Source organism: Oncorhynchus keta, chromosome 1 (assembly GCF_023373465.1).
Source record: "Oncorhynchus keta strain PuntledgeMale-10-30-2019 chromosome 1, Oket_V2, whole genome shotgun sequence".
In the NCBI taxonomy this organism is placed as follows: Eukaryota; Metazoa; Chordata; class Actinopteri; order Salmoniformes; family Salmonidae; genus Oncorhynchus; species Oncorhynchus keta.
Genome location: NC_068421.1, coordinates 41239400 through 41261075, shown reverse-complemented (window position 1 = coordinate 41261075; position 21676 = coordinate 41239400). Strand labels below are relative to the sequence as shown.

At 46.9% G+C, this 21676-nt stretch overlaps 1 protein-coding gene across 6 annotated transcripts in view; it reads right to left on the bottom strand.

Moving 5' to 3' along the window:
- LOC118385444 (spectrin beta chain, non-erythrocytic 4-like) overlaps nucleotides 1–21676 on the bottom strand; it is a 64139-nt gene that overhangs the window by 35862 nt on the left and 6601 nt on the right. For all 6 annotated transcript variants that reach the window (XR_008142797.1, XM_052525261.1, XM_052525272.1 and 3 more), the window contains exons 2-17: nucleotides 21028–21201; nucleotides 20271–20422; nucleotides 19621–19794; nucleotides 15874–15965; nucleotides 15603–15683; nucleotides 15388–15503; nucleotides 15051–15163; nucleotides 12316–12503; nucleotides 10828–10945; nucleotides 10458–10616; nucleotides 9857–10159; nucleotides 9462–9612; nucleotides 8078–8948; nucleotides 7719–7856; nucleotides 5025–5781; nucleotides 428–630 (exon numbers count right to left, since the gene is read on the bottom strand). Coding sequence is in view for 5 of the 6 variants with exons in the window: in XM_052525261.1 (XP_052381221.1) it covers nucleotides 428–630; nucleotides 5025–5781; nucleotides 7719–7856; nucleotides 8078–8948; nucleotides 9462–9612; nucleotides 9857–10159; nucleotides 10458–10616; nucleotides 10828–10945; nucleotides 12316–12503; nucleotides 15051–15163; nucleotides 15388–15503; nucleotides 15603–15683; nucleotides 15874–15965; nucleotides 19621–19794; nucleotides 20271–20422; nucleotides 21028–21178 (3767 nt within the window). In the remaining variant the exon portion in view is untranslated. The remainder of the gene's footprint in view (nucleotides 1–427; nucleotides 631–5024; nucleotides 5782–7718; nucleotides 7857–8077; nucleotides 8949–9461; nucleotides 9613–9856; nucleotides 10160–10457; nucleotides 10617–10827; nucleotides 10946–12315; nucleotides 12504–15050; nucleotides 15164–15387; nucleotides 15504–15602; nucleotides 15684–15873; nucleotides 15966–19620; nucleotides 19795–20270; nucleotides 20423–21027; nucleotides 21202–21676) is intronic.

Sequence of the window (21676 nt, the reverse complement as noted above, 5' to 3'; positions counted from 1 at the left end):
TATTTTGATTTGATAAACACTTTTTTGGTTGCTACAGGATTCCATATGTGTTATGTCATAGTTTTGACGTCTTCACTATTATTCTACATTGTAGAAAATTGTCACAAGTAAAGAAAAACCCTGGAAAGAGTAGGTGAGTCCAAACTTTCGACTGGTACTGTATGGTATTGTGCCTCTGCTAAGTGACAAGTGATAACTCTACATTTACCTCATGCGTTTCAGACTTTACCATAGCGCCCTCCCCTGTATAAATAAGGACATGTCAATACTCAGCCATGCTGCTATTTGGAGCGGACTAAGCTCGCATTTCATTTTCATGCCTCCGTGCTCTTCTATGTATAGTCAAAGATGTTTAAGAAATATTGTACATGGCTTTGACATACAACAGCATGGTCAGACAAGAAAAGTCCTATATGTCGCCACCCACCTGTTAGCGAGGGTGTCCACACGCTCCCTGATACGGTCCGAGTAGATGTTGCTCTGGCTAATGAGGCTCTCTCCTGCCTCGATGACAGCCTTGATGCGATGCAGGTTGAGCTCCATGGTGGTGGTGAAGTCCTTGTGCTTCTTGATGGCAGCCTCCACCGTCTCCACCGTGGCGGGGAGCTCAACGTGGGCCAAGGCTGACTCCTGGTAGGGGGACGGGGAGAATGGACAGAGTCAGAACCCCACGTCAGTGAAGCGTTTATGAATGTACAAGAGAGTAGAGGGAATATAAGTAAAACTGAGAGAGAAAATGGGAATATTACTGTAGTAAGCTCTTATGTGGTATGTGGGGGGAAACTTTGCTCATAGACATGGGTATCATCTCATGTCATTTTATCAATAACTACATTAGCATGTTTAGTACATGCAAAAGGTGCAGATTCTATTTTGCTGAATGACAAATAAACTGATCTCTAAGGACTATAACGAGGTCAGGTTTCAGTCATTATTGGCAAGGAACCCTACAATGTTTTCCTGATCAATGAATGGCATGAGAATAGCAACCCTCTCAGGCTCTATTTCATTCTACAAAGCTCTGCCCGAGATGTCTGAGTTGTGAATGCTGAATTGTTGTGTTCAACACAATGACAGGTAAAGCAAAGCGATAGTGTAAGGACATTCCTACATGTATGGTAAACAGGTTGAGATAAACATTGGCGAAAGACCAAAAACGAGTCCGCGGCACCTTGTTTGACAACTATTCAAAAAGAAATCCATTGTCTTGTTGGAAGACAAATCTCCATCCCAGTCTCAGGTCTTTTGCAGACTCCATCAGGTTTTCTTCCAGAATGGTCCTGTATTTGGCTCCATCCATCTTCCCATCCATTTTAACCATCTTCCCTGTCCCTGCTGAAGAAAAGCAGGCCCAAACCATGATGCTGCCACCACCATGTTTGACAGTGGGGATGGTGTGTTCAGGGTGATGAGCTGTATTGCTTTTACGCCAAACAACGTTTTGCATTGTTGCCAAAAAGTTCGATTTTGGTTTCATCTGACCAGAGCACCTTCTTCCACATGTTTGGAGTGTCTCCCAGGTGGCTTGTGGCAAACTTTAAACAACACTTTTTATGGATATCTTTAAGAAATGGCTTTCTTCTTGCCACTCTTCCATAAAGGCCAGATTTGTGCAATATACGACTGATTGTTGTCCTATGGACAGAGTCTCCCACCTCAGCTGTAGATCTCTGCAGTTCATCCAAAGTGATCATGGGCCTCTTGGCTGCATCTCTGATCAGTCTTCTCCTTGTATGAGCTGAAAGTTTAGAGGGACGGCCAGGTCTTGGTAGATTTGCAGTGGTCTGATACTCCTTCCATTTCAATATTATCGCTTGCACAGTGCTCCTTGGGATGTTTAAAGCTTGGGAAATCTTTTTGTATCCAAATCCAGCTTTAAACTTCTTCACAACAGTATCTCGGACCTGCCTGGTGTGTTCCTTGTTCTTCTTGATGCTCTCTGCGCTTTTAACGGACCTCTGAGACTATCACAGTGCAGGTGCATTTATACGGAGACTTGATTACACACAGGTGGATTGTATTTATCATCATTAGTCATTTAGGTCAACATTGGATCATTCAGAGATCCTCACTGAACTTCTGGAGAGAGTTTGCTGCACTGAAAGTAAAGGGGCTGAATAATTTTGCACGCCCAATTTTTCAGTTTTTGATTTGTTAAAAAAGTTTGAAATATCCAATAAATGTCGTTCCACTTCATGATTGTGTCCCACTTGTTGTTGATTCTTCACAAAAAAATACAGTTTTATATCTTTATGTTTGAAGCCTGAAATGTGGCAAAAGGTCGCAAAGTTCAAGGGGGCCGAATACTTTCGCAAGTCACTGTATATATTCCAGCCTGCAGAGCACAGCCTAAAGATTATACTGTACATAGTCGCACACATGATACAATAAAGGAAGAGTGATACTAAATGCAAAACAATGTCATTTTTTTTACATTTGAACATGATCAATTGTACTGTATAAACACACACATACAGACACTCAAGCCTGTGAACCCTAATAGGCACAGTGAAGACCAAATTGCCAAAGCTTCGCCTCCCTCACAATAGTGTGCAAGAAGATAGCTACTAGTTTTGCTGCAGGCCTGCAATGTTGCGGGTTTACGACTGGTCGTTGGTTGTGCTGTCATATCCAATATCACATCTTGCTGGGATTTCCTGCTATGGAGCCACCTATGAATTCTACATCTAGGCTCTAGGGATCACAGGCACACTGTATACTGTGCTGTGTGTAACTATAAAAATATCCCACAATGCCCTTTCCACACCCTTTTCGATTCCAGGTAGAACACTTTTTGGTTCCAGTTAGAACTCTGTTGTGTTCCATGTTGAACCCTCTGTGAAAACGGTTCTACATGGAACTCAAAAGGGATCTACTTGGAACAAAAAAATATTGATTCAAAGGGTTCTCCTATGGGGACAGCCGAAGAACCCATTTAGGTTCTAGATAGCACCTTGTTTTCTAAGATTGCATTCCTGGGGTTTTCCCTGCCAGCATAACATCTATAGAACACTGGCCACTCACTGTAATAGCACTGACCCTCACTGTAATAGCACTGACCCTCACTGTAATAGCACTGACCCTCACTGTAATAGCACTGACCCTCACTGCAATAGCACGGCCCTCACTGCAATAGCACGGCCCTCGCTACAATAGCACTGGCCCTCGCTGTAATAGCAATGGCCCTCGCTGTAATAGCACTGACCCTCGCTGTAATAGCACTGACCCTCGCTGTAATAGCACTGACCCTCGCTGTAATAGCGCTGACCCTCGCTGTAATAGCACTGACCCTCACTGCAATATCACTGACCCTCACTGCAATAGCACTGACCCTCACTACAATAGCACTGACCCTCACTGGAATAGCACTGACCCTCACTGCAATAGCACTGACCCTCACTGCAATAGCACTGACCCTCACTGCAATAGCACTGACCCTCACTGAAATAGCACTGACCTTCACTGTAATAGCACTGACCTTCACTGTAATAGCACTGACCCTCACTGTAATAGCACTGATCCTCACTGTAAAAGCACTGATCCTCACTAATAGCACTGACCCTCACTGTAATAGCACTGACCCTCACTGTAATAGCACTGACCCTCACTGTACCAGCACTGGCCCTCACTGTACCAGCACTGGCCCTCACTGTACCAGCACTGGCCCTCACTGTAATAGCACTGGCCCTCACTGTAATAGCACTGGCCCTCACTGTAATAGCACTGACCCTCACTGTAATAGCACTGACCCTCGCTGCAATAGCACTGACCCTCGCTGCAATAGCACTGACCCTCGCTGTAATAGCACTGACCCTCACTGCAATAGCACTGACCCTCACTGCAATAGCACTGACCCTCACTGCAATAGCACTGACCCTCACTGCAATAGCACTGACCCTCACTGTAATAGCACTGACCCTCACTGCAATAGCACTGACCCTCACTGCAATAGCACTGACCCTCACTGCAATAGCACTGACCCTCACTGCAATAGCACTGACCCTCACTGCAATAGCACTGACCCTCACTGCAATAGCACTGACCCTCACTGCAATAGCACTGACCCTCACTGCAATAGCACTGACCCTCACTGCAATAGCACTGACCCTCACTGTAATAGCACTGACCCTCACTGTAATAGCACTGACCCTCACTGTAATAGCACTGACCCTCACTGTAATAGCACTGACCCTCACTGTAATAGCACTGACCCTCACTGCAATAGCACTGACCCTCACTGCAATAGCACTGACCCTCACTGCAATAGCACTGACCCTCACTGCAATAGCACTGACCCTCACTGCAATAGCACTGACCCTCACTGCAATAGCACTGACCCTCACTGCAATAGCACTGACCCTCACTGCAATAGCACTGACCCTCACTGCAATAGCACTGACCCTCACTGCAATAGCACTGACCCTCACTGAAATAGCACTGACCTTCACTGTAATAGCACTGACCCTCACTGTAATAGCACTGATCCTCACTGTAAAAGCACTGATCCTCACTAATAGCACTGACCCTCACTGTAATAGCACTGACCCTCACTGTAATAGCACTGACCCTCACTGTACCAGCACTGGCCCTCACTGTACCAGCACTGGCCCTCACTGTAATAGCACTGACCCTCACTGTAATAGCACTGACCCTCACTGTAATAGCACTGACCCTCACTGTAATAGCACTGACCCTCACTGTAATAGCACTGACCCTCATGGTAAAAGCACTGATCCTCACTGTAAAAGCACTGACCCTCACTGTAAAAGCACTGACCCTCACTGCAATAGCTCTACGCTTCCACAACATCCATATCTAGTACAGTCAGAAGTCATATTGTACCGTCTTTAGCTATTCATGTTTAATAAGAATTACTGACTAATAACACAGATTAGCTATATGATTTAGGATGAATTGACTCAGCACATAACACTCAGCACATAACATACAGTATGTAGGCCTAACTACTAGATATTGCTGATAGATATATTGGTGTTGGGATGTCCAACAAGAGGTTAACTGACCTGGTTGTTGAGGAAGGCCTCGGCCTGCTTGACGTCCCTCAGGAAGAGGTGGAAGATGTGCGCCTGAACCAGCACCTCCCTCCGGCTCTCCCACATCTCCAGCAGCTTGTTCCAGCCCACATCCAGCTTCTGGAGCCACTGCTGCAGCGCCGCGTATGGCAGCGGAGCCTCCTCGGCCTCCAGCAGCTCGTTGACCGCCTGCAGCCGATCGTAGTCCTCCTCGTACCTCCCGATCTCCTCCTTCAGCGCCGCGTGGCGGTTGATCAGCCTCTCGGCCTCCTCCAGCGCGTTGGGCAGCTCGTCGCTAGCTGCCGCCGTCTGCGTGTGCACCAGCCACGTCAGGAAGGAGTCCAGGTCCTGGATGAACTGCTGCAGCCGCCCCGCCACCATCAGAGAGTCCTCGCAGCCCTGCAGCGTGCGCTTCAGCTCCTCCCACTCCACACTGATGCCCTCGAAGTGCTCCAGGACCTCCATGGCCTTGGCCGGGTGCGAGATAGCCAGCTCCTCTGCCTCCTGCTGCAGGTGAAGCAGCTTGGGCTCCAGCACGGCCAGGGCCCCCTCCATGGTGGAGAGTCGGCGCTGCAGGGCCAGCACCCCGCCCAGGTCACTGCCCACGTACTGAGTGGCGTCGATGGCTTTGCGCTTCTCCTGGATCTGAGACTTGATCTCAGCACACTCCAGCAGGTAGTTCTGGAGACGGAGGACAGAGTCCAGGTGGTCCTTCTTCTGCTCCACCATCTCCACGATGCGGTTCCATCTAGAGGGGACAGACAGGGGCACAGGGTTGGGGAGTGGGCAGACAGGGGCCCAGGGGTGGGGAGGGGGAGGGGAAAGACAAGGCCACAGGGGTGGGGAGGGGGACGTAACAGACAGGGGCACAGTGGTGGGGAGTGGGCAGACAGGGGCCCAGGGGTGGGGAGGGGAGGGGAAAGACAAGGCCACAGTGGTGGGGAGGGGGACGTAACAGACAGGGGCACAGTGGTGGGGAGTGGGCAGACAGGGGCCCAGGGGTGGGGAGGGGGACGTAACAGACAGGTGCACAGTGGTGGGGAGGGGGACGTAACAGACAGGGGCACAGTGGTGGGGAGGGGGACGTAACAGACAGGGGCACAGTGGTGGGGAGTGGGACGTAACAGACAGGGGCACAGTGGTGGGGAGTGGGCAGACGTAACAGACAGGGGCACAGTGGTGGGGAGTGGGCAGACGTAACAGACAGGGGCACAGTGGTGGGGAGTGGGCAGACAGGGGCCCAGGGGTGTGGGGTTAATAGGAAGGGGCACAGTGGTAGGGAGAGGGGGGGACAGACAGGGGCGCAGGGGTGGGGAGGGGGCTGGGTCAGTCTGCACCTGTTTTAAGCTTTTAATTCAGTCAGTATACTAAAACATACACTAAGTACTAACTATTGTTACAATTGTCACAATTCATGATTGAAAAATATATAGACTATTAAAATATATATTATTTTCACTTACCAACAGAGCCCAAGAGGATGGAATCAATAGTGCAATTGATCGAATGCATTAATAAGGGACATTGGTTTCGTTTGTTAGTTGTCATTTGCATCTCAAAGGGTTTTGTCTTTGCCTTGACACAGGCTGTGTGTCTAGCTTGTTTCCACGCCAATTAATATGGTCCTCATGCAAAAGAACAGGCATGAATTATACTCATTCAGCAAAGCATATCCAACATGACGTCATGCCAAAACCCCCAAGCCAGAGGCCTCAAAGGGTAGCAATAATATATAGGACCATTGACCAGATATGGTCAAAACATGAAGCAAACCTGAACAAGAGAGGACAAAGTCTACCGAAACTATGTCATAGAGATGTACAATATCCATGAATGCTAGACTTAGTCACAACTAAAACCATAACAGTTTGAGACTGAGGGAGAATATAGTAAAGCCAAAGAGAACACATTTTGGGCATGTTGGTCTTGCACCCGGTGTGGTAGGCAGTCGACACAGATGGTCACCCTGAGATAGGCTCTGTATGCCAAGGTCAGGAGGAACTGGGCCCCTGGAGCATTTCACCAAAACCATCATCCACTACCCTGGCCCTGGATCTGTCTGTCTGTGTCACCATGGTGTCACTAGGGTCTCTGGTCCCCTTCCAGTTCTATCAGCAGGGAGCATGTGATCATCGTGGTCAGCATCTGATCCCCCCTTTCCTTATTTGGCAGGAAATTAGCTAACAATGAAGTAACTGGAACACTTTGGGAGAAAAAAAATCATAAATGCACTGCGCACCATGTGTTGTACATAGATTGACAGATGTGTTTCTATGGCTGTGTTTACACAGGCTTCCCAATTCTGGTCTTTTAATGTATTATTATTAGTTGGTCTTTTGACCAATCAGTTCAGCTATTTTCAGAATTGGCCTGCCAGAATAAACGCAGCCTATGTAGTGTTAAGTATTGTAATAAATGACCTGTGTTGAAGAATCTCTATCCAACTGAACATAATTCCCATGTTATTTCGCAATGCAGATAAGTCACATTTTCATCACATATTGTCTTCTTGTGGAATAGACCTGGGGTGCATTCCTTGCTGCACACCATAGCAAACTGTAACAAAACATTCTTGTTGGTAAAGTTCAAGTTAGTCCTTCCCCGTTTTGACCTTTTGCTTCTGTTTGGTTCCTAGTGAAATACACCCCAGTGTTGGTCAGTCAGAGAACAGTGGGCTGGTGTTACCTGCTGTTGAGGTGGTCCTGACAGCCTCTGACCTCTGTAGAGCTGGGGTGACCACTGTCCAGCAGCTGCTGCACTATCTGGTTCACGTCCAGGATCCTTCCCATCAGGCTGTTCATCTCCTGGTCCAGGCTCTCAAACCTACAGAGAGTGTGACATGAGAGGAGGGAGAATGTGTGTTTTAAACGCAATAGAGCCCTCAGTTAGATATGACTGATTATGACATTCCTATGACAGTGTTATGTCGCCCTTATGAGGGGAGGGTTCAAGCAACGGATTCCCGAAAAACTAACTTTAGAACTAAAAGCATGACTTAAATCTAACATTCTGCCTATGATCTCCACCCCAGACGGGAGCTGTACCTGTGGGCTATGACCTCTACGTCCTCCAGCCTCTCTGGAACCTCCATCTTGTTGAGCCACTGCTCCTTCTCGTCGATCCACACCTCGCAGGCGTTGACCTCGCTGAACATGAGGTAGACGGCCAGCGCGTCGTGCAGCCACTGCTGCCTTAGGACGGCCACCTCGGCCACCTCGGCGTACAGCTGCTCCGCCTCGCCCATCCTCGACTGCACCTCGTCCAGCTCCCGGTAATGCAGTGGCAGCGCCACCATGTGTTTGCGCAGAGTTACCACGTGCATCCGGTGCTTGTCCACGGCCTCGCACACGCCCCGGTGCTTCTTGAGCAGTGACTGGGTGGAGTACTCATCGTGGCCAAAGTCCTCGCTGGAAACCAGGCGGTAGGCGTCCTGCAGCCAGGCCAGCAGGTCGTCCGTCTCTGTGCTAAACTGGAAGAAATTGAGTGCCTCCTGCAGGTGGCCCAGTCTCTGCGCCGCCTGGTCCTCCAGCCTCTTCCACTCCCCTTTCACCTCCATGATGCGCTCCTGGATGCCCCCCGTGCCGAAACTCTTCTCCATCAGGATCTGCTTGCCCTTCTTCATGGTTTGTTGGAGGAGGGAGCGGTGGGCCAGCAGCTCCCCAGCCAGGGTCTTGTGTTTCTGGAGCAGCCGCAGCACGCTGCTCAGGTCCTTGCCACAGGTCTGGGTGGCCAGGATGGAGCTCTTCTCGCGGATCCAGGCCTCGGACTCCTCCACCTCCTGGAAGAAGGCCCAGAGGTGCTGAGACTCCTCCAGCTCCGAGCGCCGCTTGGCCGCCAGCTGCTTGAGCTCCTCCAGGCAGGTGCTGACATGGTTGACCCGGTTGGAGATCACCTGGGGGTCACAGGGCTGGTAGCCTGGGAAGGAGAGAGAATAGGGGACAGGGGACAGCAATCAATATACATGTTTGTATTAAAGATGTATATGGGGGACTGTATCTAAACACTCAATGAAATTTGCATGTAAACAAAAACCCTAATACTGATATAAAACGAGCATAAAGTTTTCCAAAATAACTATGTAATATCCACAAAATTGAAATAACCTTCACTTTTGTATTGTAAATGGATCTTCAGAAAATATGTTGTGGAAAGTCATGATTGCCCTCTTGTGGGTCTCTCTGGAAGTGCCACGACCAACTTCACCACTCAATGTACAGGAAACTATACTCCTACACACTCTTAACACAAAACATTTGTTTTTCTTACCTGTGCATTCTTCCAGGACCATGGGAGACATAACAGCACAGTCAGTATTTCTAATCCTATCAAATCCAAATATTTCATCCCTCAAAATCACCTCGTTGTTATCAAAGCACATTCCACTTCTCACTAAAGCTGATCTGTGACCATAGCCATCTGACGTCTTACCTTCGATGGTGGTGAATTTGAGAGCGGCTGAGTTAAGGGTCTGCACCCTCTCTGCCTGCGCTGTGATGTCAGCTTCCTGGAGGCTGTGTTTCTGCAGCAGGTCGTCCACCTCCAGCAGATGCTTGCCGAAGTCTTTGGACAGGAGCTGGACCTGTGGTGAGAGGGACCATGGTCACCTTTGACACTCAGCAGTGCTTCCCCTGACCATGCTGCCTGTACTAAAACTTAAAAAGTCAACGTCTCAAGGATTTCTCACAGTTGTTTCATGTACTGCATCTCCACATTATCATTTCATTTGCACACAAATGTCAACCCACAGCCTATGCTGTTGAGTCGACACAACTTGGAGACAGTATAGTGTTCATGTAACGTAAAATGCATGACAAAATACTCACCTGCATGTCCTCCATCCAGTCGATCATATAGACCATGTCCTGGAAGGTCTTCTGCAGAGCCAGGTTCTTCTCCAACCGGGCCTTCCTCCCCACCACCAGCTCCTTCAGCAGGCTCCACTGGCCCAGGATGTTCTCCTTGCGGGCTGAGATGCGCCGGATGTCGTAGTAGCCCTCCGTCTCCATCTCCCCAGCCAGCTCCACCACCACCCCGATGCGCTCCTCGTACGACGAGATGTCTGCCTCAATGGCCTCGTGCTTCTTCATGGCGGCCTCCACCGCTGGCAGGTCGTAGCCAAAGTTATCCTGGTGGGACGGGACATTCAGTCAGGCAGAGGATCACTTAACGACAGGCAGGTGATTGTGGAAGGGTTTACTCAGTCGGGGCAATGCAGTCATATGAAAATATATCTTAATATACCATTGCCCATTTAAAAGTCATTCATGTTATACAATACTTTGCCATTGTTCTTAAAATACATTCTAAAGACATTTAATTCTCAATCTACAGCTAAATTATAAGACTATTGCTATAAGACTGTTAGGATATGGCCCATGTCTGATATGTTAAAGACACTAGTCACTGTGGCCCTGTGGTCCCTACCTGAGACACGAGGCGCTGGTTCTCGTTGAGCCACGCCTGTCTCATGGTGGTCTTGTGGTCAAACCGCTGGGCCAGCAGCTCCAGCTTCTCCTGGCGAATCAGCTCCTGACGTAGGGCCACACCTCTTTCATGCTCCGCCTTCTCCAGCCTCTCCCACGCCTAGCCAAATGAAAAACAGAGGAAAATGTACCCATAATGCAGCATGGTGACAAACAAAGAGGAGTCATTTGCACTGATTTGCTACATTTAAAAAAAAAAACTGATACTGATAAAGAAGGATTTTATATTTGCCAAGACATGTCCAGCTATTGCATTATCTGTTCAGGCATTTGAGACACTTCTTATTCCCACTTATACCAGTATTCATTACCTTGTTGATATCAGAGATGAGTTTCCCTTCATGAGGCACGTATGGTTTCTGGTTGTTAGCTCTGAGCTTGCTTTGGATAGTAAAGAGGAGCACCTCCAGGTTCCCCTTCTCCTGGAACCTAGCACAAGACAGAAAGTGTGTTTCACAAATATCCTGATACACAGTACTTTGCACAAGGTGGGATCCATTTGAAATGTAAAATCACAGGTCTCATATCCTAGATCCTGTACCTTAAAATAACCCTCTGCTCAAAAATGGGTAAAAGACATGCATTTTTTCTTATTATTACATTACTAGGGTTGTGACGGTCATGGAATTTTGGATGACGGTCATTGGTCAGCCAAATGACCGCGGTCACCATTATAATTGTTCGAATAGCAAAAATGTTCTCCTTTCCTCCTGTCCTGACTGCATGTGCTGCTGCAGGGAGGTGCCGTTGCCTAGGCAACCAAAGGCTTGTTTGCTTACAACACCTTGCTTGTTTCAGCAAGGAGCAACAAAGTTACATCACGTTGTAAAGAGTCCACGTTACCGAGGAAACGCAAAACAACTGCACGAATGCCCGGGCGCCCCCGTCTTTGGTCAGCTGTTCGTTCCCCACAAAAATACGGTTATGGCGGTTATTTGCTTTTCATGGCGGTCTTCATCCATAGTCATCGGTTACACAATCATACGGTCATTGTGCCAGCCCTGTAAGTTACCCGACTCATCAATATATTCTCTGTGACATTGCCGGCAGGCTTGACCTTCACCGCAAAGGCATTCATCATTACACGTGGCCTAGCTCCACACACTGCATAATTGTAACCTAATTCTAAATAATAAGTGGTCATCACTGAGCAGATTTCAGAGTCATATGATGACCACCTCTTGGCCATCGAGGGCTGCCAGGGCAACGAGGCTGGGTGAGAAGCCGGGTAAAGGCCTCAGAGATACTAGTCACCAGAGGAGATGTCTATCCTCTAGCCATAGAGTGAAAGGGTTCTGGAGACACATTTGGGTGTCACATCACTTAGATCCAGTCCCTTTTGGTCAAATAGGTCATGAGTCACATGGCACGGCTAACTGGGTGCTTAGTTACGCCAGACATGCCAGCTTGGGGCGTCATGCTGGGTCTCATGCTAGTACTACTGTGCCCACACCCATCAATGTGTAGGTTTTAGTTGAATACTCCAACGGTTATGGTACATACCACACATCAAATGGGAATCAGACAAATCAAAAGCATCTGTCTGGAGGCATTCTCTGAGAAAATAACATACTATAAAACATAAGCTATAAGAACTATAAAAGGATGCAACTATTGACTCAACCTAAATCCTGTCCTAAAACCAAAGCAACCCAAAATTATTTAAGTGATAATTTGTATCAAACAAACGTTTTAAGTTTAAAACCCTCTGGTGTATGAATAGGACCACTATAGATTGAAAAAAAAATTGATGCAATATAATTCATATGTTTATGTGTCATTGCACAGTGTTGACTTACTTGATGGGCTTCTCGATGGTGCAGTAGGTGGTGAAGGCTTGAAGCTGTTGCTGGACACCCGTTAAGGAGTTGGCAAACTTCTGGTTGCTGATGATGCCTATGGTCTTCTCGATCCACTCCAGGAGCTCCGAGGCCAGAGCCTCATATCGATCGATCATCTTCTGACCCTCAATGGCATTGTCCAACACCTGTATAAAACGTAAACATTTAGCATCGATGGATATTACATAGGATTGACTTAATTCATAACTTTAGTTTATTAGCATTTGATAACGGCTCAGACACGAGAGGTATGTGGCAGGGTCTACAGTCAATCATGGACTACAAAAGGAATACCAGCACCATCACAGACTACACGATGTCTTGCTCCCAGACAAACTAAACGACTTCTTTGTTCGCTTTGAGGACAATACAGTACCACTGACACGGGACCGCTAACAAAACCTGCGGGCTCTCCTTCACTGCAGCCAACGTGAGTAAAACATTCAAACGTGTTAACCCTTGCAATGCTGCCGGCCCAGACGAGCATGCGCAGACCAGCTGGCTGGTGTGTTTACGGACATATTCAATCATTCCTTATCCCAGTCTGCTGTTCCCACATGCTTTAAGAGGGCCACCATTGTTACTGTTCCCAAGAAAGCGAAGGTAACTGAGCTAAATGACTATCGCCCCATAGCACTCACTTCTGTCATCATGAAGTGCTTTGAGAGACTAGTCAAGGACCATATCACCTCCACTCTACCTGACGCCCTAGACCCACTCCAATTTGCTTACTGCCCCAATAGGTCCACAGACGACGCAATCACACTGCACACTGCCCTAACCCATCTGGACAAGAGGAATACCTATGTAAAAATGCTGTTCATCGACTACAACTCATCATTAAACACCATAGTACCCTCCAAACTCGTCATTAAGTTAGAGACCCTGGGTCTCGACCCCGCTCTGTGCAAATGGGTCCTGGACTTCTTGACGGGCCGCCCCCAGGTGGTGAGGGTAGGTAACAACATCTCCACCCCGCTAATCTTCAACACTGGGGCCCCACAAGGGTGCGTTCTCAGCCCTCTCCTGTACTCCCTGTTCACCCATGACTGCGTGGCCATGCACACCTCCAACTCAATCATCGAGTTTGCAGACAACAACGAGACGGCCTACAGGGAGGAGGTGAGGGCCCTCAGAGTGTGGTGTCAGGAAAATAACCTCACACTCAATGTCAACAAAACAAAGGAGATGATCGTGGACTTCAGGAAACAGTAGTGGAGAAGGTGGAAAGGACAGACTGAAATGGTCCTCCCACACAGACAGTGTGGTGAAGAAGGCGCAGCAGCGCCTCTTCAACCTCAGGAGGCTGAAGAAATTCGGCCTATCACCAAAAACAAAAATAAACTTTTCCAGATGCACAATTGAGAGCATCCTGTCGAGCTGTATCAACGCCTGGTACGGCAACTGCTCCGCCCTCAACCGTAAGGCTCTCCAGAGGGTAGTGACGTCTGCACAACGCTTCACTGGGGGCAAACTACCTGCCCTCCAGGACACCTACACCACCCGATGTCACAGGAAGGCCAAAAGGATCATCAAGGACACCACAACAACCACCCGAGCCACTGCCTGTTCACCCCGCTATCATCCAGAAGGCGAGGTCAGTACAGGTGCATCAAAGCAGGGACCGAGAGACTGAAAAACAGCTTTTATCTCAAGGCCATCAGACTATTAAACAGCCATCACTAACATTGAGTGGCTGCTGCCAACATACTGACTCATCTCTAGCCACTTTAATAATGAAAAAATGTATGTAATAAATGTATCATCACTAGCCACTTTAAACAATGCCACTTTATATAATGTTTATATACCCTACATTACTCATCTCATATGTATATACTGTACTCTATACCATCTACTGCATCTTGCCTATGCCGTTCGGCCATCGCTCCTTCATATATTTTTATGTACATATTCTTATTCATTCCTTTACACTTGTGTGTATATAAGGTGGTGGTTGTGAAATTGTTAGGTTAGATTACTTGTTAGATATTACTGCATGGTCGGAACTAGAAGCACAAGCATTTCGCTACACTCGCATTAACATCTGCTAGCCATGTGTATGTGACTAATAAAATTTGATTTGAATTATACTCATGTGTACAAAACATACACTACTGTTCAAAAGTTTGGCGTCACTTAGAAATGTCCTTATTTTTTAAAGAAAAACACATTTTTTTGTCCATTAAAATAACATCTAATTAATCAGAAATGCAGTGTAGACATTGTTAATGTTGTAAATGGCTATTGTAGCTGGAAACAGCTGATTTTTGATGGAATATCTACATAGGCGTACAGAGGTCCATTATCAGCAACCATCACTCCTGTGTTCCAGTTGCACGTTGTATTAGCTAATCCAAGTTTATCATTTTAAAAGGCTGTTGTGTTGATTAAATAAGCAATAAAACTGGCATTTGTGGGTCCGATTACAGGCTCAAAATGGCTAGAAACAAATAACTTTCTTCTGAAACTCGTCAGTCTATTCTTGTTCTGAGAAATGAAGACTATTCCATGCGAAAAATTGCCAAGAAACCAAAGAGCTCGTACAACGCTGTGTACTACTTCATTCACAGAACAGCGCAAACTGGCTCTAACCAGAATAGAAAGAGGAGTGGGAGGCCCCGGTGCACAACTGAGCAAGAGGACAAGTACATTAGTGTTGAGTTTGAGAAAGTGTGTCGGCATCCTCCTACCTTTCCCACTCTCTTGCCCTCTACTCGAAGGGCTTTCATCTTGGAGAAGTAATGGTAGTAGGACACAACATAGGTTATTATCGACTTCTCATCTGGGTTCTCTGTATTCACGTCTGCAGAGTCAAACAGGAAGAACACCAATACACAAACACGTACAGCACACATTTATAATATAACATAATCACACCTTGACATTAAATCATTTCAGTAGTGTAAAATATAAACTATGGTCACTGTCGCTGAAAGTCTGTGAAGGTTTGCAAGTCTGAGATATATGTTACCAAATGTCCATGAACTGTTGACGAGGTCGCCATTTCAATTCTCTGTGTGGTCTTACCTTCAGGGTCCAGGAGTTTGGTGAGCCCCAGGTTCTGCTCAGCAATGTTGAAGGCTTGCTGGAGGTTGTGTGTGGCATTTGACCGGATCAGCTTATGGAATTCAATCAAATCAGGCCTGTAGTAATGCAACGTAGGTCATTTAGTTCACTTTCTATATGGTCACATAAATACATGTTTTAAAACGTAAATACTTGATTGCTTAGCCAATGCTGACCTGTGTCGGTGAATGAGAGCGTTGAAGGCGAGACCATCTCTCCAGCAGGTGGTGAAGTTCTGGATGTGGACCTCAGAGTACCTGTGGGACAGTTGACACAGAACACACTCACAACTATTGGTCCAATAGATATATGCTATCCAACTAAAGACATTGCATGTATCAACAGTAGTAAAACAACTGTCAGAATCCTTAAAGACATGTATGGAAAGTGGAAACTGTTCAAAGTTTGACGTTCAATTTTGGCTTTTGGTTAAATGAAGACATTCACCCAGCAGTTTTCATCTGGCACCAGAGTAGCAGGGCATCCTTTGCCGACCGCGTCTCCCTGTTGTCGTCACACTCAATCTTAATCACCTGGATCTGTGTGCACAGGGAGCGAGACCAGACGACAAACAACCTTGGTCAAGGAAACCAGTCTCAAAACTGTCCTCAGTTCAGTAAGATCACCAGGTTACTATGAAGTTGAGAAGAAAACAGTGAGGAAACACGCCCATGTTGCTGATCAGTTTCAAACACACTGAACACAAAACCCAGTTCCATTCAACAGCCACACCAGGAGTGTATTCATTACACAGATTCTGTTGTTAACAGTTTGGGCTGTTTCAAAACGCTTTGCAACAGAAACCGTTTACTTTAAACGGAAAACATTTTGCCGCGAAAACAAGAGTTTCTAATGGACATATTCAAGGTTCCTCCCTACCCATTTCGTTACATTTGCTCTGTTTGGTTCTTAAATAGTAAACAGTTTCTGTTGCAAGACGTAATGAATACACCCCAATAGTCACACAACTGCATTGCATGTCTCGTCACAAACTCGCACACAAACGTGTGCCTGTCATGTTGGGAGGAAGGCCACAGAATCATGACAACATCACTGTGCGCCTGCATCTATGACAGCCATTGGCCCAATCATGTCACGGTGACATGATACATATTAATGGGAGGGTTGACACCCTAGTATCTGCTAGACCACCCATGTCAACAAATCGCACCGCATCCACAAGCAGACACGCTCACTCACACTGGAATGCAACTGGAGGCTTATAGGACTCTACTGCATGTATACACGGTTTAGTCTCCACCTACAGGGAATATGTTATATGTGATTCAATTATGGTAGGATAGCACTCCTAATTACAAGGAGAACAACTGAACAACTATAGTTCAAATGAACTGCTGCCTAAAACCAAACTGACTTTTCACAAGAGCCAATGAGGACATTCCATCTCTAAAATGTACCTTATCTGCTCATACCTCAGATCAGGCAGATTTCAAATAGCCTTGATCGCAGTGCATGTCATCCAACAGTAAACAAGATGCTTGAGAGAAACAAACCGTCTGGCCGTGACAGAGAGGAATACACCACGCAGGTCACAATTAGGTAGCATGAACACAACGACACGGAGTGAAGCAACAAGAAAGGATCGTGAAGTTACTAAATTTAATGGAGGTGTCAAGCGTTTATTAGTCTTAAAATCGGCTCCTGGAGATAATTTACCTCCTGGAGGCCTCTATTCCTCCTTTCCTTTCCTCTCTTTTCCCCCTTTCTCTCGCTGTGTCTGCTGCCTGCTGCAGTGGCTAGGCCTTGCCTGCTGACTGGGCAAAGTCACCTGGAACAGTCCAAGGGTAGGGGAGGGGTGGAAGGAGAGGGAGAGAGAAAGGAAGAGAGAGAAAGACAGAGAGAGGGAAACAGAAAGGGAGGAGAGACGTAGTAAACTAAAAGAGGAGTGTGAGGAGAGAGGGATGAGACAACCACAAACGGTTGCAGAATCGGTGACAGAGAAGGAAGGGGGGGTGGGGGAGGAGAATAGGTGCTGACTGAATCTTGCCCTGGCCGGAGCCCCACCCCTTGCTCCCTAAAGCACAAATCAGTTTCCAATAACGTGCTCCTCCTCTTTCACTGCATGCAAAATTTAAGAGGCCATCGACTCCCTGGCTCCACAGTCGGTGCAGTGGAATGGGATGCCGGCCAAAAGTGCCCCAGCTAATCTGTAATCCCCGTTAGAAGGCAGAGCGATAAACTATGCCATGCTAGCCTCTCCTCCTAACTCCATAGGCACCACTAGCCTGCGTCCCTGAATCATACTTACAGAGTGACGCTGATTTGAACAACGCAAGACATGCGTTTGTGCTGAGACCACCACTGTCCTGAAGGCGACAACAAAAGCCAAACGATTTTGTGCTACTTACATGCCTGTCACTTGTCTGTGGTATCGCGTCCTGTAAGGCCTTGTGCCCATTGCGTGCGTATGTCTCTGAGGCAGATGTCAGACAGTATGTCCTTGTTTGAGATCCAACTACGATCAGGACCAGAGTGACATTGCTAGTAACGTCACACAGTGATGATGCGGCATGTTTCAAGGCTTCTCCATACAGTCTTTTGGCCAGTGTATAAATCAGTCGGATTTCTGCCTTTACTCCTCTTAAATTAAGACAGTGCTGAAACCAGCATGCCTGTTGTGTCAAAATCATGACAATAATATACACAGAATGTTGGCCTACTTCTGTTTTACCGCTGGGACACGAGAAGTAGATACCTTTATCCAACAGTGCTAAATCTGTCTCAGCTCAAAGACTGATGAGAAAGAGTGACAACAAGTAGGATAAGACTTTGTTCTTGTGTTTGAAGGTGTATTACAACCTCATGCCCAGGCTATTGCACACAGCGCATATAAGCCTGGGCTATCAACGATTCAAAGTCGGCGTGAGTGCAGCGTTTCCCAAATTAGGGGTCGCACCTGATTTTAAAATGGGTTTACGAGAGAAACTCTGTTTTTAAAAAAAAATTTTTTTAAGTGCTTGGTTCATAGAACCGGGGTTACGTCAGTAACCTCCGATAGCTGCTAGATGCGGTTGCAGTAAACAAAGCGGTTTGTGTTTTCTTCGTACAAATGTGGCTGCATCTTTTGAACCGTTTAAGCCCACAAGCCGCGCAGGACTCATTAGAACAGAGTGGACAAGACCAGGCACTAATGCAATGATGATGTTCTTTTCTACACAGAAGATCATACACAATTATTGCCTGATGATCTTCTGAACTTTCCAATGCCTTTCTGAGGGTTTTCAGTCACTTCAAACCATACCTCCTTCAGAAATACTGTCAAAAGTACTGTCAGACTGATTTGTAATATACTATCATAGCCCATATTATAAAAAGCAAACATTCATTCCAGGGACTGGACTCAATCCAGGGACTGCAGTGACGCCTCTTGCACTGAGAGGCAGTGCCTTAAACCGCTGTGCCACTTGGAGCCCCCACATGCTGGGGTCACACATTTTTTTTAAATATCAAAATGGGGTCACGGGCCAAATCAATTTTGGGGACCACTGCCTTAGTAGGAGTGCCCATAGAATTCTATGGGAGTGACCTACCGAGTAAACTACTTGTCATCATTTAATTTTAGCAAATCACACGACTGCGAGGCATGGGGAGGGTTAGAGGGAAGGTGTTGTGGGAGACTAAGCTAAATGCCTATGTGCCGGAAGTTTCTCCCAGCCATTCTGTATTGGCTAAAGAAGGCCGAGTTTGATGCATTGATCAACCAGACTCTTCCTGACTATTTGGGCGGAAGAGTCTGGAGACAAAATTAGATGTATTAGAACTGCAGCAGATTGGCTCTGATGTCATGCACCAGTCGGAAACAGGAGTTTGTAGAAACAACGATGCACACCCACGTAAGCTTCGTCATCCACATGCTGACTGAGTTCAAAAGTACCCCACGGGGGACAAAGACGGAATAGAGCTACACAGCACTAGAACATACCGTCCCCAACATGAGACACACAGAGGCCTGCAGGAACTGGAAGCCAAAAATACCTCAGAAGAGGTTAAGCTAGCAGCAGGTCTTAAGCACAATCCCAACAGGGGACAGGAATGTCCCAACAGGGGACAGGAACGTCCCCACAGGAGTTGGCTGCGTGACAATTTTTTTTTTTAAATGTCAATCCAAAATACAACCACAACAGAAGCCACAGAGACAAACAACACCATGCAACACCAGGACTAGGTGACTACCTGGAAGCGAAGGATGACGGTCCAGATGAGGCCAAGGGTGAGACGGTGGTTGCCGTCGACGATGTCGTGAGAGCCGACGTTCTCCAGGTGGACCCTCTGCTCCTTGAGGAACTGCAGGGCCTTGTCCACGTTCTCCAGGCAGTGGATACGCATGCGACCCCGCGTGGGCCTCGGCTAGGGGAGGGAGGGATGGGGGAGGGAATGAGGGAGAGAAGGAGAGAAGGGTGAGAGGACAGCAAGGTAAGGAGATAGAGGGAACAAGAGTGGAATTGTGAGAGGGTAATGGTTGATTGGTCAAAGCAATCTGCAGGGGAAATATAGACTTTGATCCCAATGCCTTTATATTAAGACAATGTTATTCTCATAAAAACACAATGGCAAAGAAAGTGTGCAAATGCTGCACACCCATCCAATTGTCAAACCCCATTATGTGGACTACTATTCTCATACGATTACACATGACATATAGCTGCAGTGCTGACAACATTCATGAAACATTTAGACGTGAATGAACAATATTTGGTACAAAAAAATAACTACAATGCAGAGCTCTTTGTTGAATAGTTTTGAATAGTTTTGCGCTTGTTCTCCTAGCATCTGCTGACTGAAAGGTAGACTGTGGTTGGGAACCAGAGAATGGGTTGACCAACCAGCATCTCCCCAGACAGGACCTCCAGCAGCCTGGTGAGCATGTAGCCGTCCCGGAGGTCGTTATAGAGATCAGCGATTCGACAGGACACTCTTGCCAGGTGGGAGTTCACCCACTTAGTGAAGGTCTTCTTCTGGACAGCATCTCTCTCTTCTGCAGGAGAGATGAGATAAACACAGGGCTTACAGATGTAGGATCTTAATTTAAGCCAGTTTGCTACAGCAGGAAAATAATCCTGCAGCAACAGGAAATGTGAATTATTATGTGGAATTGAATGGACATTTTTGTAGGGGTCTGACATTTTAAAGTTTAAATTACAAACTTTTAAAACCTGGAATAAACTACGAGCTTTGCAGGAAAATGCTAAGCAACACAAGAGTGATCAAATGAAGATCCTAAATTTGTAGTTCATCAGGATAGAGCTCTGATCGGTGATGTAGTGACTAAACCTCACATCTGAGTTATTCCCCCAGTCACTACTGGTCCACTCAGAGTCCGAGTCCAAGTCCGAGTCACTGCTGGCCCGGTCCGAGTCCTGGACTCAAGTACTATAGCACTGGCTCTGATATATCAACCATACCTCCTTGTCAGTAGCCCCTGTATGATAGATCATGAATCAAGTCCTTCTATAAACTTTGAACCTCCATCAGGTATACATGGAGGTCTATAAAGATTGTGTATTTTGTGAGTGATGGAGCTGTGACTGAGGCAGGTGAAGGTGCTGTTGTTGCTCTAGTCCAGTATCTCTATCCACCCACCTGCCAAGGCCTTGATGCGGGAACACTCAAACAGCTTGGAGCTGGTGACCTCAGTTTCCCAGTGTCCCGAGCTGCCGGCCAGACGGGTGTTGTTGTTGTTGAGCTGGCGTTGGGCCTCCGCGTTGTCCAGGTCTGTGGAGGCATTGGCCATTGCGCCTGTTTCCCTGAGCGACCCTACAGACACACGGTGGGAGAGTTAGGTAGAGTACAGTACATTTAGGATGCGGATCACATGCCCCCTTTATCACCCCCATAGAAACAAATTATACTGTACATATAAATACATAATCTCGAACACCATGCAGGAAATCTGAATCACAACAACTGAGGGCAAAGCGCATGCATGTTTTGATAGAGCTCCAGTCCACACCATACATTTACTAATCCAGGGGTGGGGCTATGAACAGTCATAGATATCTATGATTTCCGAAGCACAAATCACGCATTGAATCAAACCCATTTGCTAATGTTAATGATAATTCCTCATTCACTTCTCGTCCGTTTACTTATCAAAAACATTTGTGATTCTTATGAATAATGGATCATTCATGACTCATTTGCATAACATACATACATAGAGGGAGTTTGGCACAGTCTTCTTCTCTGATCGTGTCTCGTTAAAAAATAACTTTATTGAAACAACTGGCTC